The sequence below is a fragment of the Myotis myotis genome, unplaced genomic scaffold, assembly GCF_014108235.1.
Source record: "Myotis myotis isolate mMyoMyo1 unplaced genomic scaffold, mMyoMyo1.p scaffold_m19_p_17, whole genome shotgun sequence".
NCBI classification, from domain to species: Eukaryota; Metazoa; Chordata; class Mammalia; order Chiroptera; family Vespertilionidae; genus Myotis; species Myotis myotis.
Window position 1 is genome coordinate 9,846,780 of NW_023416321.1, and position 18,924 is coordinate 9,865,703.

Genomic DNA, 18,924 nt, shown 5'->3' on the forward strand with positions numbered 1-18,924 from the left:
AACATTGAGGTTAAGGTTCAATTTCCAGTCAGGACACATGCCCAGGTTTTGGGCTCAATCCCCAATGTTGGGCATGCAGGAGGCAGCCAATCAATGATTCTCTCTCATCATTGATGTTTCTATCTTTCTCTCCTCTCCCTTTGGCTCTGAAATCAATAAAATATATTAAAAATATATATAATTTGCCATCTCAGCCACTTTTATGTGTACAGTTCGTGGTCTTAAATACATTCATAATGTTGTGCAACCATCACCATCACTCATCTCTGTAACTCTTTTCATTTGTAAAATTGAAACTTTATACCCATTAAACAGGCATGGGGAAGTAGGCAATGCAGGTGGGGGTGGGATTCCATTGACTGGGTGATAAGGTTGTTAATCTTTCCATGATAATAGGCAGTTCTTGAATGAGAATGGACCACATTCCAAGGTTGACTCCAAGGTCCTAGAGGCATACAACTCCCAGCCAGGTTAGAATGTCCTTTCTTTGACCAGAATTAGGCAATCACGGTGAACAGAGCATGATTAATATTTCCCATAACCATAGCTAGTCCCAATATTCTATTTTTGACCCTAACAACGTAAGTGGGATTATAATATTTGTCTTTTTGCGACTGGCTTGTTTCACTTAGCGTAATGTTCTCAAGAACATTATGGATATATGTTGTCATATATGTTAAAATTTCCTCCCTTTTTAAGGCTGAAGAATATCCCATTGTATGTATATATCACATTTTGCTTACCCATCCCTTCACTGTTCCACACTTAGGTTGCTTTCACACGTTAGCTATTGTGAATAATGCTGCGATGAACGTTGGTGCACACATATTCTTCGAGAGATACCATTTGCAGTACTTTTGGTTACATACCCAGAAGTGGTTCTTATGGTAAATCTATTTCTAATTTTTTTAAGAAACTGCCTTACTGTTTTCCACAGTGGCTGCATCAGTTTACATTCCTACCAACAGTGCAGAAGGGTTTCAATTTCTCCTTTCTAGATGCTTCCAATTGTTTTTTTTTTTTTTATTTTTTATTTTTTAATATATTTTATTGATTTTTTACAGAGAGGAAGGGAGAGAGATAGAGAGTCAGAAACATCGATGAGAGAGAAACATCGACCAGCCGCCTCCTGCACATCCCCCACCGAGGATGTGCCCGAAACCCAGGCACATGCCCTTGACCGGAATCGAACCCGGGACCTTTCAGTCCGCAGGCCGACGCTCTAGCCACTGAGCCAAACCGGTTTCGGCCCAATTGTTTTTTTTTAAAAGTAGCCATCCTAATGGGTGTGAGTCTTTGTTTCATTTTGATTACTACTTTGAAATTCTATTGTTAAAGATTTATTCATTTGGGGTTAACAAGCACTCTTTTAAAAGGCAAATACACTTAAGAGCTCTTACTTTCCCGCCCCATCAGTCTGATCCTCACGTGACTGCCAGGTAATAATGGACGGTAATAAAACCTACCCTTCTCAAATCATGCACCCATATCCCTGACATTGATTAGTTTTCTCAAGAGAAGGGATCACTGCTTGGAGAGGTACTTATATAATTTGCTAGCATTTCTGATATGATAAGGATTGGCCCTGGTTTCAAGTGTTGGAAATTGTTTTTTTTTTTTTTTTTTAATATATTTTATTGATTTTTTTACAGAGAGGAAAGAAGAGAGATAGAGAGCTAGAAACATCGATGAGAGAGAAACATCGACCAGCTGCCTCCTGCACATCTCCCACCGGGGATGTGCCCACAACCCAGGTACACGCCCCTGACCGGAATCGAACCTGGGACCCTTCAGTCCACAGGCCGACGCTCTATCCACTGAGCCAAACCGGTTTCGGCAAGTGTTGGAAATTGTTGACAAAATAAGCTCGAGATAGGGGATCAACTGTTTGTGAAACCTATATTACACTCAAATTATTTAATAAATGTATTAATATTCCAAGTGGGTGATGCAAAGCTAAGCCCTTATATTCTTTTTTGTTTGTATATTCTTTTTTTAAAATATATTTTTATTGATTTCAGAGAGGAAGGAAGAGGGAGAGATAGAAACATCAATGATGAGAAAGAATCATTGATCGGCTGCCTCCAGCACGCCCCCCACTGGGGATGGAGCCCACAACCTGGGTATGTGACCTTGACAGGAATCGCACCTGAGACCCTTCAGTCCGAAGGCCTACGCTCTATCCACAGAGCCAAACCGGCTAGGGCTGTTGGTATATTCTTTAAAATATAAGTTCCAGGCGGTCAGAATATTTTTCTGTTTGGCTCACTGCCAAAAACAGTTCTCTGCTCATAGAAAGGGCTCAATAAATATTCGCTGAGTGAATGGATACATACTGCAGATATACTCTGTGGTTCTCCAAGTGTAGTCCATGGAGTCTGAGAGGGCCAGAGACAGTTTCAGAGAGTCTGCATGGTCAAAACTATTCTCCTGGTAATATTAAGACATTACTTGATCTTTTCCATTGTGTTGACATTTTCACTGATGGCACAAAAGTATCAGTGGGTGAAACTGCTGGCAGCTTAGCATGAATCAAGGCAGCGTGGCATCAACTTATAGCAGAGTCATTGCATTCTTCACAGCTATACTTATGCAAAAAAAGAATTGAAAGGCCACTTTCACTTAAGACTACCCTTGATGGTACAAATGATGAACGTTATGAAATCTCTTTCCTAGAATATGTCTTTTTAATCTTCTCTGTGATGAAATGGAAGATGTACAAAAAGCACTTTTGCTGCTTGCTGAAATATATAAGGTTGTGCAATTGTTTGAGATGTGTGGGTTAAACTAGCTGCTCTTTATAATAGAACACAACTTTTTTTTTTGAAAGAATGACTGGCAGAAAAACTATGGTTATTCAGACTCGGATATTTGAATGAAATAAGCTTTCATTCAAGGAAAATATTTCTATTTCAATATTTGAGCTTTCATGCCACAATGATAACTTGGGAAATATGGTATTCACCAAAGTGAGATTAACAGCTTCACAAAACCGATGACATCAGTGGTTATTTTAATAAATGTGATTTTTAAAAATATTGAATGAAATGCATCAATATTTGGGAGATCTGTATAACTCAGTAAACCAGTATTTCCCAAATGGTTTCAGATACCCCATTGCAACCAACCTTTAAGAAATTACCATTTGTTGAGTTTTGCTAGTATCAAAGAAAGATATCCACAATAGAGAAGGCTAAAAAAATCCACGTGAGACAGGATTTTCTTCATTTCCTAGACCAAAATAATATAATACAACAGAGAATGGGGAAGCAGAGAATTCAGCTGTCTTCTATTAAGCCAGACATTAAAGAAATTTGCAAAATTGTAATACAATGTTACTCTACTCCAGCGGTTCTCAACCTGTGGATCGCGACCCCTTTGGGGGTCGAACGACCCTTTCACAGGGGTCGCCTAAGACCATTGGAAAACACATATCTAATTACATATTGTTTTTGTGATTAATCACTATGCTTTAATTATGTTCAATTTGTAACAATGAAATTGGGGGTCACCACAACATGAGGAACTGTATTAAAGGGTCGCGGCATTAGGAAGGTTGAGAACCACTGCTCTACTCAATAATTATTAACAAGCGTAGTTATAGTTCATAAAATATATTATCTTTACATGTAATGGTTTATTATTATTGTTTTAGGTTAATTAATAAATATTTAAACTTTTTTTATTAAATGTAGTGAAGTGACATTGGTTAATAAAATTATACAGGTTTCAGGTATACAATTCTATAATACATCACCTGTATTGTGTGTTCACCACCCCAAAAAAATGCTTTTAAATTTTTCCAATTTAATTTCTAACTTGGTGAATATCCCACATAAACCAAAGCTGCTTGGGGGGCTTTAAAGATTTTTAAGAATGCAAAGGAATCCCGAGATCAACAAGTTTGAGAAGAGCTGCTCTGAAGTATGTCAATAATCTTCACGTTAGCGACGAGGACATTAAGGCTTACAAAGATTTAGGACCACCCGTTGCAGGCCACGGGGTCAGTGTGATGCTGGGAATAGCACCTAGCCCTTAGCCCCGGAGCTTGTATTGGGGACCGTAACTTTCTCCTTGATATTATCTTTGCTAACAAAATCGTTAAACTGGTAGTTAAAGAACATCTCAACAACATAAAGAAGTCTTCATCGCATTCAACGGATTGTTCTTTCTCACTAACTAGCAGCCCCATCCTGCTTTGGGCTTGTTTCGGCGAGTGAAACGTGTGTCGCTGATCCATTTCAGTCCGCGTTTTCGCTCTGACAACCTGTGGTTTGCGAACCTGAGTCCCGGTCTTCGTGATAACTCTACCGGCTCACCTGCGAACTCTCGGGACTTTGCGGGGCTCCAGAAACCGGGGCGCCTTCTTCCCCGATCCTCCCACACTCATGACCACGCTTTGCGGAACGGAGAGCTCGGTGACAGCCTCCTCTCACCCCCGGGCTCCCCGGCCCCTCTTTTTAGACCTTTAATGACGCTCCCTGGCCGCTGATTGGCTGGCCTGACTACGGTGGGCGGGGCACGGCCCTGGATGGCACTTCAGAGTCGGGTCGCCCCTCACCGGCGTCCACCCGGCAGCACCCGGATGAAATGGTTCGGGGTCCCCGACTGCCGCCAGGGCCTGGGTGGGACCCAGCGCGCCTCCGGGGGGAAGCGGGATCGCCCCTAAGAGCCCGGGCCTGCGGGGGCGGGGCGTCCTGGGCACCGGGGATTGGCGTGCCGGGCGCTGCCTCCCGTCGTGCACTGGGGTGCCGGCACTCACCCGGAAGGAGAAGCGGGGACCGGCTATATGGTGGGGCGCTGGCGCTGTGTCGAGTGGGTGCTGCTGTCAGGTGAGGGGGCGAGGGCGGGCCGGCCGCGTGGGGGCGGTGGGCGTGCGGGGAGGCAGGTCCTGCTCCGGTGAGGGCTGCGGGCGTAAGCGGCAGTAGTGGCGCTGGGATGGGGACCTCGCTGGACTTCCTAGGACTGTCTCACCTTCTGCATAAAGGCTGTACCTGCTCGGGATCCCGGGGAGGAAACCCAGCTTTTCCATTTATTAGTATTATTATTGTTGTTATTGTTATTATTGATTTGAGAGAGAGAGAAAGAGAGAGAGAGAAAGACATCACTTTGTTCTACTTATGTACACATTCACTGGTTGCTTCTTGTATGTGCCCTGACCCTGGGATGGAACCCGAAACCTTGGCCTATCAGGTAACCAACTGAGCTAGCCCGCCAGGCCTTCTGTTCATTTGTACAGAAGTTTAAAGCATCTTTCCTTCCCACTCTGCAAGCTCAATAGGCAAAGGAGAACGACTATGTGGCCCTTTGCTCCTAGGTGTTAAGAATGAAGGGGTGTGTGTGTGTGTTTGTGGCCGGAATAAACAGGTTTGGGGACATTTACCCAAACGGTTAGGCCTGTGGGCATTGGCAAGTGTTTTAGCTTGTGGTCGTCTCTGTGACTTACCTCCTAAGTGGAAGGATCGGCAAATGACAGAGGGACAAAAGAAGGGAGAACGGCTGGTTGGTGAGAACACGGAGGTTGGTCCGACGGGGGAGGCTTCTTCCACCACCTGCGGGTGGGTGTTCAGGAAGAAGAGCTTTTTGAGTTGCCAGCTGGCTCCAGAATGAGTTAGAAGGGATGGAAGTCGTTGTGGCTCAGTATAGTTTTACCACCGGGTTGTTTTTTTATTTTGTTTTTTAACCTGTCTCTTGAAGTCGTTTAAATGGGCGGGAAAATGGTGGAACTAAAGCCTTGAATTGTTACGACATTGGAAAGCTTCACAAAGAATCTACTTTTGTAAACCGCAAAAAGGTGGGTTCTGGCTGGAGTTCTTGGTGCTGGTTCAGGTGGAGAAAGTAGAGGAAACCTCAGATGGGATTGAATGGACCCAAGAAATGGAGTTAGCACTGAGTTGCGTAAGGAGCTGAGATAATCGCGGACTCTATTCTTATTTGGGTGACAGGGATCCATCTCCCAGATTATAGAGCTAAAGTTCACTTCCCTTTTCCGCTCCAAAGAACTGAACTCCATCTCCTTCTGAGGAGTGGCTTTATGAGGAGGAAGCGAATGGAGAATGGAAGTTACTACTTGACGTCTGGGTTTTTGTTTGTGTTCCAGTGTGTTTTTAAGGAAAGTTACATTGCAAACTTTCTTAGTGCCCTTCTCATTTTAGATTCAAGTACACAGCTTCTTTGGGGTCCTAGGATTTGTTTAAAAGCCAGTTCACAGCTATTTGTTTCTAACTGGTATTAGCCCCAAAGGAAAGGAGAGGAACTTGCACATGGAAGTGGTGCAAACTCTTCCTTAGGCAACTCTTCTTGAGTCCGAGAGTGCTGACCGTTTAGTTACTCAATTATAGTCCTTAATTTGGCAAACCTTTCAAGGCACAGGAGACGTTTGAACTCCACCGAGCTTGTGGGTGGCTATGATTTCCTTGGCATTGTTTTTCCTGTTGTTACTTTCGTGAAAAGACATTTCAGAATCTTTTAACCTGCTCCTATGTTGGCAGTTTACCAAACGCCTGAAAAGAAAAGAGAAAGAAATATTTTTAAATCGGAGGAGATTAATGGTTCACAGTGAGTTGGCCTTTTTTGGTCACGGGCATTTGACTGCTTACATCGAGATTTTGCACATCAGTTGTTCTGGCATTGGCATCACCTACCTTTCCGTTCCGGACCCCTTTGCAGTGGTGCCTGCATCCGATGAAAAAGCAGATTGTCAGCAAGAATACTGTTTAAGATGGCATTGCCATCATAAAACCTTCGGGCGGCTCGATGGTGTAGCCCAACTTTGTCACATACCATGCAGTTTTGTCTCAGCGCAGTGTCTGTGTGTGGAGAGACCTGGTATACTGGGGAGAATGGGAAAAGCTGTTTGCTCTGCAAATTTTATGGTGTAAATGAGTTTCCCTTCTCCTGAAACATTTGCCTTGTGTTAGCAAAACATAAGATAGAAGGAAACTCATTACACACTCTCCTAATGGTAAGGCAGAACTAATAAGGGAATGTGTTTAAAATTAATTGTGGGAATGTAAAAACGAGTGGGTGCGAATGGGGATGGGGGGAGGAGAGGGGGATCTTAGAGATAGGCTTGTTTTCCCAGGAGCCAGCCGGGATCATTTGTTGGCAGTACGTATTGGCTGAAGTCAGTTTTCATTTCAAGGTAAATTGAAAAGGGAAATTAAACCTTATTGTTCCGCTCTTAAGAGAGGAGAAGGGGGCGCAGGTGGCAGCCAGGGGTGGATGCTGTTGGAGTGGTGCTAGGAGTAATAAGATTAGTGCTGTATTTTAACAGAAGGTGACATCATGGGCCCCTTTGGACTTGAGTAACCCTGTGCTGCAACCTTCATGGTCCCCTTGTCGGAGTGGGCGACGTCGCTGCACATGCAAACTGCCACAGTGGGGGAAATCGGCAGCTTAGGCTTTAATGAATCTTTACAAAGGAGTGAAAACGTCCTGAGTCGCCCTGTGCAGCTGTGGGGTGTTTGGGCAGAGGTACGTGTCCAGCAAGGAGATAATTAGAACCATTGGCTTGAGTTCTGAGAACAGATTAGATAAGGGAAGATCAGCACTGGGCAACCCATTCTGGTGCTCCCGTTGCTCTCCAGCGCTGACTTATCTCTGGGGAGGTGACTGTGGTTTAGGACGACAAAGAGAGACGAGGAGCACTGCTGTTTGGTGGGGTTTGGCTGTCTCTGAGCAGCCAGGAGGGGGCGATGGTAGGCTCACGCGCACAGCTGTGCTGTGTGCCCCCACAAGACACTGCTTTTTGCCTGCAGTCTTCAGGCAGAAAGGGTTTACCATGGAATCTTGTTGCTTGAGGCGAACACTGCACAGACCCAAACATGCTTTGGCTAGAGGTGGCCTACTTAAGGGTTTGGCCATGGTTTCAAAAGGGAGGCAAATCCCCCAGGGCTTGTCGCGGTCATAGAGCTAATGTGGTGAATTTTTTTTTGCTTCCTCTTAAGTTTTACGTTAGAATGAGAAAAGGTGCCTGGTTTTCCCCGGAGGGTCGATGAAAGTTTTTCAGGTTTTTTCCCTGGTAAAGAGTGATAAGAATAGAAGCACACTAACCATGATTGTTCCCTTGTCATTGCATCTCCTCAGATGTTTTCTTGCAATGGGCTTTTGATGTAGGATGTTGGAGAACCAAGAGCAGGAGGTAAGCATGTGGTCTCCACAGAACAGGTGGGCAAACGTTGGAGGGGATTTGGGAAAAGGGGCAAATCATTGCTTCCTGGTACCTTTCTGACGGTAATACCTAGGTGGTTCGATGAGCTCAAAATAAAACCGGGAGAGGGGAAGCAGTACGAAAGGCATTTCTGGGAAATGAGGTTCCATTTTGACTGACTTTCCCATTTCTTAGACTGCACTAGAATGTAAGCTACACGAGGGCAAGAATTTTTGTCTCTTATTCATGTTCTACCCTCAGTGTCTTAGAAAAGTGCCTGACACACAATGGGTCAATAAATATTTGTTGAATTCAATGAGTAAATGGACAAATGAATGAAAGTTGGTGCTGTCTGTTTGGAAAAAATCTGGCAACCTGAGTTGTCCAAGCTGCCGTGCTGTGTGGTTGAGCCGAAGCTGAAGGCGCATTTCTTGCCTCCAGGAGGTGATCACTGTGCGTGTTCAGGACCCCCGGGTGCAGAATGAGGGCTCCTGGAATTCCTACATAGATTATAAGATCTTCCTCCATGTAAGTGCATCAGACTTCTGTATTGGGATCAACATTTGCCGGGGCTGCGGGATAGTGCTGAGACAGACCCTGTTGGTGGATGTTTTTGCCAGGCCCGAGACAGAGGAAAAGGAGGGAGGAGAGGAAGAAGAGCTTGGGGTGTGCCTGAGAGTTGGCTACAGGCTGCCTGGTGGAGCCCCTGATCGGGACGGTGGCCTGGTGGCTTAGATCCTTAGCGAGAGCGATGACGGGGAGTTCGTGTGATCCTGGTCTTTTCCCACTAAATCCTCTTCATGTACTTTCCCCTGTAGACCAACAGCAAGGCCTTCACTGCCAAGACATCCTGTGTGCGTCGCCGCTACCGTGAGTTCGTGTGGCTGCGAAAGCAGCTACAGAGAAACGCTGGTTTAGTGTGAGTCTGCTCTTGCTTCCTTCTTGGGTCTGAGACTGGCTTTTTAGGTGCTTACGTGGGGATTCCAGTTTACACTGAGGAAAACGTGGCGACATGCCAGGCCCTAAGGAAACTGAGAAATCTGTTCTTAAATTATGTTTTCCAATTGGTGAAAAAAGTAAAGAACAGTTCTTATTTCTAGGTTTTTTGACCTAAGAGTGCCATAGAAATGTAAAAAATATTTTTCTTTTTTTGTATGTACTAGTCTAGGGCTAAACACATGTTCTGCTAGCATTTTAAATGTGCCTATCACTGGTTATCAGAAACTTTTTAGCACCTGGACTTCCTTGACAGGTGGTGATCCTGTCCATTTGACTTGTAAAAATTGTGATATGTGTGTGTGTGTGTCTGTGCAAAGACCTTTTCAACAGACTGAGAGCCTTAAGAAAGAGTATGGTTCACTCCTCCCCTATACCTCCCAAATAAATCTAAAAACTGGAGACAATTTAGAATAGTGTTTCCACCACAGAGCGGTCACTGAATGCTCTGGTGACGGATGGCCTGTTGATGACCTAGCCAGTTAATTACCATGTGGGACTGATGAGGCCATTGTCATGGGTCAGGCCTTCATGAGCCAGTTGGAAATCCCCCTGAAAAGTTGGGCATCTCTAGCCTTGCTGGTTTTTGTTGTTAATCGTCACCCGAGGATGTTTTTCTATTGATTTTTTTTTTTTAGAGAGAGTGGAAGGGAAGCAGAGAGACAGGGAGAGAGAAACATCAATGTGATAGAAACCCATGGGTTGGTTGCCTCCTTCCTTGCACGCATCTGACCGGGGCTGGGGATCTGAGCTAGGGATCGAGCCTGCAACCAAGGTATGTGCCCTTGACTGGAATGGAAACCTTTAGTCCACGGGTCGACGCTCTATCCATTGAGCCAAACCGGTGAGGGCTGTTTTAAATATTTTAAAATCTTTTTTTTTATTGATTTTTAGGAAGAGGAAAGGGGAGGGAAAGAGAAACATTGATGGGAGAGTGAAGCATAGATTGGCTGCTTCCTGCACGCCCCCTACTGGGGATTGAGCCTGCAACCCAGGCATGTGCCCTGACCTGGTTGAGCAACACAGGCTGGCAGTAGCGTGGAGCTTTGAAGCTACAGATTTGGTTCAAATACCAGCTCTGCTGCTTATTAACTGTGTGGCACTGGGAAGTTTCCTCGGCTGCTCTGACTCTTCCTTGCTAGCGAAATGAGAACACTGATATCTTCCTCACGGAGTTTGGAAGGATTAGTGAAATAAGGTTTGTAAAACATTTAGCGTCGTGCTTGAAACTTGGTATGCAGTGAGTCATTGTTAGCTTCCCACCCTTGCCACCTTATTAAAAGCTATTTGTAGTGATTTGTGCCTCTTTTTAGGGGAAGTCCTTGATCAGGGCTGATATGACTGTCTTGCATGTTACACTTACCTTGAGTGTTACATTATGCGACTCCACAGGCCTGTACCGGAACTTCCTGGGAAGTCAACCTTCTTTGGCAGCTCAGATGAGTTCATTGAGAAGCGACGACAAGGTCTGCAGCACTTCCTCGAAAAGTGAGTAAACATGGCAGGCTAGCGCTTGCCTTCTGAGGTAGGGGCAGGGACGGGGGAAGGTGACAGGCGGGGTGGCGCATTGAGCATACATTGGGGGTAGACCCTTTCCTTGTACTCTTCGTGCTCACTCAAGCCAGAGTCTTCAGAAGATGGGGTTGGGGCCTGGCCGGCGTGACTCAGTGGTTGAGCGTCGACTTATAAGCCAGGATGTCACGGCTCGATTCCCAGTCAGGGCACATGCCCAGGTTGCAGGCTTGATCCCCAGGGTGGGGCGTGCAGGAGGCAGCTGACCAATGATTCTCTGTCATCATTGTTGTTTCTATCTCTTTCTCCCTTTCCCTCTCCTTTCCTCTCTGAAATCACTAAAAAGACATTAAAAAAAAAAAAAAGGAGAAGATGGGGTTGGGGAGAACAGAGCTTCAGGGTGATGCCGCGTGCTGTCCTACCTGTGTTTGCCCCAGGGTCCTGCAGAGTGTTGTCCTCCTGTCAGACAGCCAGTTACACCTCTTCCTGCAAAGCCAGCTTTCCGTGCCTGAGATAGAAGCCTGTGTCCGGGGCCAAAGCCGCACGACCGTGTCTGACGCCATTCTTCGCTACGCTATGTCAAACTGCGGCTGGGCCCAGGAAGAGAGGCAGGGCTCTTCTCACTTGGCTAAAGGAGACCAGCCTAAGAGGTAACTAAAGCTCTCTTTTCTGAGACTTGAGGAGCTAGGATTACTGTAACCTGGGTCAGGGAGGTGTCCATTTGATAGAGAAAGTCAAGTCACAGCATTGGTAGTCTTTCAGAGGAGGCCTTCTCCTGCTCCTGTGCGGCTCTCTTACTCAAGCCAAGGGATGGTGGTACCCATCCCTGGGTAGCAGGCTCTCTTCTAGAAACCTGGGGAGAAAGAAGAGAAGGCTTTCTTATGTCCTTTATCTTCCCCCTGCCCTTAAAATAACTTTATTGAGAAATAATTCACATTCCGTAAATTTCACCATTTTAGTGTACAATTCAGTTATTTTTGTTCATTCACAAAGTTGTGCCACTATTAATCACCATAATTAATTTTAGAACATTTCATCACCCCAATAGAAACCTTGTACCCATTAGCATGACTCCCCATTTTCCCCAACCCTTAGTTCCTGGCAACTACTCACCTACTTTCTGTGTCTCTGGATTGACCTATTCTGGACATTTCATACAAACGGATCCTTTTATTTAGTATATTTTCAAGGTGCATCCATTTTGTAGTGTGTATCAGTACTTAATTCCTTTTTGTGGCTGACTAATAATCCATTCTTTTGTTTGTCTTCACTTGTGTTTTTCCATTCATTTTGTTTATCTGTCCCTTCTTTTCCCTTTCCCACTCTTCCAGTTGCTGCTTTTTTCCAAGATCGGGCAGGAGTAGTTCTCCCTCAACGCCTCCTGAGGAAGAAAAGGACCATTTTGAGGTGTGGGCTCCTGTTGTTGACTCTGAGGCTCCTTCCTGGGAAAGCCCCCCTCTCCTTCCCCCTACCTCACCATCATGCTGTGATTTTGCAAGACCTGATGAAGGACCCTGTGCTCCCCAGCCTGTGAGGAGGTCTTTGGGAGGGGACCATGCTCTACCTTTGGATCCTAGTCAGTTAGAAACAGTTTTAGAAAAGTGAGTTCTGGTCTGAGCTCTGGGTTCTGCTCTGAAGTGGACAGAGAAGACGCAGGCAAGGGGATGCAGGCACTTGGGTGGGATTGGATGGACCTAGGGCAGTTGGGGAGGTTGGGCTGCTTCGTGTTTTACAGTTGCCTCTGCTCAGGTTGGTTGCATAGAGGTTGGTCACGACGATAACTTAAATTTCCTCCATAGGAATAAACAGTATGCAGATGTTTATAAATTAAACATAAGATCCAGGGGCTGTTGATTTTGAATAGAGTCCCGTGTTTACTCCCTTGGGAGCTGAGTTTATTTAGATGTTTGTTAATGGGCCCCTGAGCACTGACTGCCTCAGGTTACTAGTTTGGGGGACCTGTAAGTGGCCGATTTTAAGCTGCCATACTGAATATTGTCCCAGCAGAAATGCTTGTGTAGTTGTATTCCCACTGGCTCTGTTTTGCTGCAGCACTTTGATTCTGGGAGGCTGGCCTCTTGCCTACCTCCTTGCATGGACAGGGTGGTGAGTATTTATTCTCCCACCTCCTTGCTTTTCCTCCACTAATACCACTGAATGGAATGGTGCTGTGACTCCTGTCGCTAGGGTTTCCTGTATATTCCAAGGCCTCAGCCTGGCTGTGTGCGGCCTGAGACCCACAAAACGGGTCACGGCCACCACAGAAGAGAAGTGGCTGTTCGCAGCTGAGGAAGGGCAAACAGCTCAGGGAGCTTTGTTTTGGAAAAGGCTGTCCTGGGCTGCCACTGTCTCTTCTGGTTATAAAGCAGAGATGTGAGCATCTTTTCTGCAGGATAGAATGAGCCCTTTCTTTTTTTGAAGCCCTTTTCCCCCTTCGTACCAGCTCCCTGCCTCCCGGGGCTCCCGCCGCTACAGTGCCCCTCTGCGGCGTTGCAGGGCGGCCATATGTTCGGTCCAGTGGGGCGCAAGGGCTTTGTTTCTTTCTGGAGAGGGGCGCTGGGGCCGGAGATGAGGAACAGCGCGCCTTCCTTCAGACAGTGAGCGTTCTGCCTCCTGCTGCCATCCTTCCTCTCCGCTGAGAGCCGGGCCGGAAGGGGATTGTGCCGCTGGCATTCGGCATTGCTCTGCCCTTGGGTTTGCGTGTGGTTCCTCTCTCCCACTCCTCCCCGTGGCCGTCCCTCTGCGCTCTCTTACCAGCCTGTGCTGTGGGACTGTCATGGCATTTAGTTCAGAGTTGAGGGGCTTTGGCCTGAAATAAAATTCAACTATTTAAGACTGTTGTTGCAATTTGTGTCTAACAAGCTGTAGCAGAGAAGGAGGGGAGGAAGGCTGGCACTAGTTACTTTCATAAATCATGAATTTATCAGCGTGGAAATAATGGTTCAGAGCTGTGCACTGCAGCTCCTGCATTGAGTGCAGCTCCAGTTCACTACTGGAGGGAGGATCCAGAGAGCCAGGATCCAGCCCTTCTCACAGGTATGGGCATGAACCTTGTTAGGTATAATTTACCTGATGCTGCTTCCATCCTCGAAGCCTGTCTGAGGTGCCAGGTGCTGAAAGAGAAATAAAGTTTGTCAACAGGCAGATGCAAAGCCCTGGCTGGGACTCATCTCTCTTTCCTGCCCGCCTCCCCTGAGTCTCTGCTTTATATGATGCAGCAGAGCAAGGCGAGTAGAGAAAACCTACAGAGGCAAATCCAAAATGTCAAAAGAAGTTCATTTAAAAAGGGGAAAAAAAACTCCATACACAACCCTCACAAAAACCCGACAGATGCTAAGCTAATGGCATCCGTTCTGCCGATTGGTGGGGATGACTCATGAATATTAATGAGTCCAATGCTCCAAATGGTGCAGCTGTGAACCCAGCTGTGCCTGAAGCTCTCTGATCTCAAAACTTCCAGACAGGAGCCGGAGGTGGTCTGTGTCAATTCCCTACTCAGCCAAAAAACAGCAAGCTGGGTTGGCCTTCTTCTGTTTGCTCCTTTTCGTCTGGAGTTGGTGCTCAGCAGCTAGTTCTGCCAGCAGGGTAGGCTGCTGGGACAGCAGGAGCCATTCAAAGACACGAATGCAATTTTTCTGACTCCTGGCTTTTTTAATGATCCATTAACAGCAGTGTATATAACAGCATCTCAGTTAATCTAAGGCCACGCACCATCCCCTCACTGTCTGGTGCAGAGTTGAGTGTAGGCCATGGAAGGAGATGTGCTAAGAACGGAAAAATTTTTCTAATAATACAAGCCTGCAGTTAGCAGAAAAACAGCAAAAATGGATTTCCTCCTTCATCCAGGCAATGCCATTTGCCTTTATCGTGGTGTATTCTGTCCCTGTGTGTACTCAGGGCTAGTTCCCATGGCAGGTGACCTCTGTGGCCTACTGAGCTGTTTTGTAGAAAGAAAGTATTTTTTTGTTAGAATTCAGGATTGAGGTAGGTTCTATGCCTGATGTAGTCACCATTCTTCCAACAGCTACTTCCATGGCCCAGGTCCAGTCATCTGTTTCTCAGGATGAGTGATCACAAGCTCATGGTTTGGTTTGTTTGGTGGAAGGAAATGTGTGTAGGCGGGTGGAGGGGGAGGGGGGTTTTCTTGTATGAAAATCGTAAGTTTCACACACATCATTTTTGACCTTGGTGCCCAATGGGGAGGGCAGAGCAAGTATTGTGCTCATTTTCAAGCTGAGGAAACTTTTGAGCTGAGCTGAGCATGGTTTTTAAAATATGTTTTTAGTCCTGGCTGGTGTGGCTCAGTGGATAGAGCGTCGGCCTGCGGACTGAAGGGTCCCGGGTTCGATTCTGGCCAAGGGCACAAGCCTGGGTGTGGGCTCGATCCCCAGTAGAGGGTGTGCAGGAGGCAGCCAATCAAGGATTCTCATCATTGATGTTTCTATCTCTCCCTCTCCCTTCCTCTCTAAAATCAATAAAATATATTTTTTTAAAGAAGCTTTCCCTTTTAGAAAAAATAAAAAAATATGTTTTTGGATGATGGTAGAATATATTCATGTGAGAGGTCTTTTCCAAGCTCTATAAGACAAGGTGTTTCCCCCTAGATTTTTTTTTTTTAATCTTAAACCACCATGACTAAGAGAAAAAAACCACCCTTCTCTTTTCAGTTGCTCTTAGAAATCAGAGCTCCTCCACGGTTCTGTTTTCTGACTGCCAAGGCCTTCGATCCACACCAAGTCCTAGGCAACTCGTGCCCTCTCTGGTAGCTTTGCCTGGGAGGTGATCGTGACTTTTTGACATTAAGTTTGTGAATTTGTTTATATGCCTTAGCTCTTGCTGAATATTCTTAACACCTACCGGTGAGGAGGACAGTGGGCCTGGAGGAAGCAAGGTGGGATTGGAGGTAGAAATGGAAAGACCAGCTCCCGGCCTGCCTCTCCGAGGCCGCAGGAGCATTCAGTCGGCTGGAGTGGCATCTGTGGGTTTGTGTGTGAGCAGCCAGCTGAGACTCGGCTAAAGCCAAGAAGATAATCACTGAGATAGTGACTTCCTCAGTCGAGCTGGGGCAGTGATCCTAAGCCACCCCTCTCAGGTGGCCCTCTGCCAGCAGGGACCGGCTCTGTAGAGGGCACGTTGCCCAGCTCAAGGTAACCCTTTGAACTGTAGATGAGTGTCCCTGTTCCTGTTCTAACCACTGTACCTTCCTTCCCGATATGGAAGCCCCCCACCCACCTCTTATCTCTCACCTACGCCCTGCCTCAGCCCTTCTAAGGAGCTGTTTCAGGAACTGCCTAGAAGCCCAAGTACACACGCACACATCTGTCTTCCAGCCGGGCAGCAGGAGCCAGTCCTAACATCTTAGAGCGGCGGTTCTCAACCTCCCTAATGCCGCGACCCTTTAGTACAGTTCCTCATGTGGTGGTGACCCCCAACCATAAAATTATTTTCGTTGCTACTTCATCACTGTAATGTTGCTACTGTTATGAATCGTAATGTAAAAATCTGATACGCAGAATGTATTTTCATTGTTACAAATTGAACATAATTAAAGCATCGTGACTAATCACAAAGCCAATATGTAATTATATATGTGATTTCCGATGGTCTTAGGCGACTCCTGTGAAAGGGTCGTTCGACCCCCAAGGGGGTCGCGACCCACAGGTTGAGAACCGCTGTCTTAGAGCAATAACTTGGGTAAAATCAGTTCCGCCTTAGTCATGGCTGGCTTTGGAACTGGAGTGCTGGAACCTCAACTCTCAAGATACAATACATATGGACAGTTTATACTCAGAAGAACAACAAGAGCCACACTTTTTAGGAGACAGTGCTCCTGACTCAGTGAACAGAGTGAATAATTCTACCTCCTTTTCAGTAAGGGGAGACCTGGCCCCCTTCCACAAGCAGAGGAGGGAAAACAAGGTGCTGGCATAGCAGGGGGGGAGGCCTGAACAGTAAGCAGGGAGAGATGGGAAAGCCAGAGTGAGAATTAGGGGGCCACCTGAAAGTCTCTAAGGATTTCCCCCCTGGAAGGGCAGGAACATGAGATGCTGCTGTAATCTTTGGGTTATGGGGAGCCACCAGCCACAATTACTATCTGTGGCTGTCGAGTCCCTCCTTCCTGTCCCTTCAGCCAGTCACTTTTTTCTTCATACCATAGGTTTGGAATGGGGCAGTCTTTTAAAAAAAATTTTTTTGTTAATCCTCACCCGAGGATATTTTCCCATTGATTTTTAGAGAGAGTGGAAGGGAGGGAGAGAGACACACACAGAGAGAAACATCGATGTGAGAGAGACATCAATTGGTTGCCTCCCACATGAGCCCTGACCAGGCTGGGGATTGAGCCTGCAACCGAGGTACATTGCTCTTGACTGGACTCGAACCCAGGACCCTTCAGTCCGTGGGCCAACACTCTTATCCACTGAGCCAAACCGGCTAGGGCAGGGGCAGTTAGTTTAGGTCCTTCCACGAGTGCTCTAGCCCTGTGTATGTGCCCTCCCTGGTGGCCATGGTGTGGGAAGCCAGGCCTCCCGACATCCGCACCCGGGTCCCTCGCAGAAGGCCCCGGAGAGTGAGAGCCCGGGGCGGTCTGTTGGAGACAGTGCAACCTGCCCAGACGAGACTTAGATATATTCTACCAATTAGGGCACATCTGTTCCAAATGCTGAAAGGCGAGCACTGTCTCTTTAAGAGCCATCCCACTCCTCTCCTTGAGTGATGAGGGCTGGGAGCACAAGGGAGTCCGATGCTGATTAAACAGTCCTACTGCTGAGCTCTGTTAGAAAATTACTGTAATTATGATCTAGTCCCAGCAGAGGGATGAGTTCCAATCCTGCTAATAACCCTTCCAGGTGCCTCAGACTCAGGGCCCGCGGGAGGCAGCCTCGACAGGGCTCGGGCTGGCAGCGGGGCCAGAGATGGCCCTCCTGTCTGGCCTGTGCGGGTGCAGACAACAAAGGCACTGGACCCCCCATCTTATCTCGGCCTCCTGAGAAGGCAGTGGGTTTTGGTTGTGTTGCGTTGTGCTTTTGGCTCTTGACAGCTCATGGGAGTCATTTTGTAGGAGAAAACTTTCCCCTAAACTAACATGAAGAACCAGGGAAATCACAGCCAGGAGATGCCAATCTGTCCTGCCTCTCCTCGCTGCCGCCCGGGGGGCGGGGGTGGGGGGTGGGGGGGCGGGGGGACTGTGGCGAGCACGGCACCCGCCCTCTCTGCGAGGCGGGGGAAGCAGAGCCGGCGCCCGGAGCTGCAGCCGTCTTCCCCGCTTGTTCCTATGAACCCGTGTTTCTTGCTCTGAAGGACCGTACACAGCATCTCACCTGGTCCTGACCAAGAGTTTCAGGCATTTCTGCCACTGGAAAGGGAAACGGACAGTACACAGAGCTGTTGAGAGAGTCGGTGCAATGCAGCTCTAAACCAGCATGTATGGGCCTATTCGTTTGAAAACATCGTTTTTGTAGTGCGAATCTGCAGTGGTGCAGGCCAGCAAGTCTCAGAGGTGCCTGTGGCGCATAGAAGCTCGCTGGTGGTTCTTAAACCCCGAGGAATTCACGGCCTGCGGCCTCTGTCTTCCCAGCCTAGCCGTAAGCTGCTGCCTGTCACAAGCACAAACTTCTGAAAGGCAGGGCAGTTTCTCGGTGCTTGGTCCTAAGCACATCCAAATGCCCGAGACAATGGTTCTCAACCAGGGGTGATTTGGTGTCCAGGGGACATTTTTGTTTGTCAGAACTGGGGGGTGAGGGGGTGGGGGGTGGAGTACTACTTGTATCTGGTGTCTAGAGACCAGGGATGCTACAATGCCCCCAACAACATAAAATTATCTGGCTCAAAATGTCAATTGTGCCAGGTCGAACCCTGCACTAACAGAGTGAAGCAATAAGCTCCAAGTTTTGCCCTCTCTGCCCCCCAAAACTTCCACTGCATTGCCTTGGAAATGTTTAAAAAAATGATTGCTGCCGAAACCGGTTTGGCTCAGTGGATAGAGCGTTGGCCTGCGGACTGAAGGGTCCCAGGTTCAATTCCGGTCAAGGGCATGCATGTACCTGGGTTGCGGGCACATCCCCAGTGGGGGATGTGCAGGAGGCAGCTGGTCGATGTTTCGCTCTCATCGATGTTTCTAGCTCTCTATCTCTCTCCTTTCCTCTCTGTAAAAAATCAATAAAATATATTAAAAAAAAAAAAAATGATTGCCAAGCCTGGCCGGTGTAGCTCAGCACCAAGAGGCCACTGGTTCGAATCTGGTTGGGGCACATGCCAAGGTTGCG

At 47.1% G+C, this 18,924-nt stretch overlaps 1 protein-coding gene across 7 annotated transcripts; it reads left to right on the forward strand.

Moving 5' to 3' along the window:
• Nucleotides 1–4,521: 4,521 nt before the first annotated feature.
• Nucleotides 4,522–13,493, forward strand: SNX11 (sorting nexin 11). Of its 7 annotated transcripts, XM_036339232.1 has the most exons (8): nt 4,527–4,832; nt 7,085–7,144; nt 8,089–8,143; nt 8,594–8,680; nt 8,971–9,022; nt 10,541–10,636; nt 11,007–11,310; nt 11,992–13,493. In XM_036339232.1, the coding sequence occupies exons 3-8, from the start codon at nt 8,120–8,122 to the stop codon at nt 12,263–12,265; spliced, it is 837 nt and encodes a 278-aa protein (XP_036195125.1). In that variant the 5' UTR covers nt 4,527–4,832; nt 7,085–7,144; nt 8,089–8,119; the 3' UTR covers nt 12,266–13,493. The 7 variants fall into 7 exon arrangements, with proteins under 7 accessions (XP_036195127.1, XP_036195125.1, XP_036195124.1 ...); XM_036339231.1 differs by lacking the exon at nt 7,085–7,144 and having other exon boundaries at nt 4,530–4,832; XM_036339233.1 differs by lacking the exons at nt 4,527–4,832; nt 7,085–7,144 and adding an exon at nt 7,337–7,476.
• Nucleotides 13,494–18,924: the final 5,431 nt, after the last annotated feature.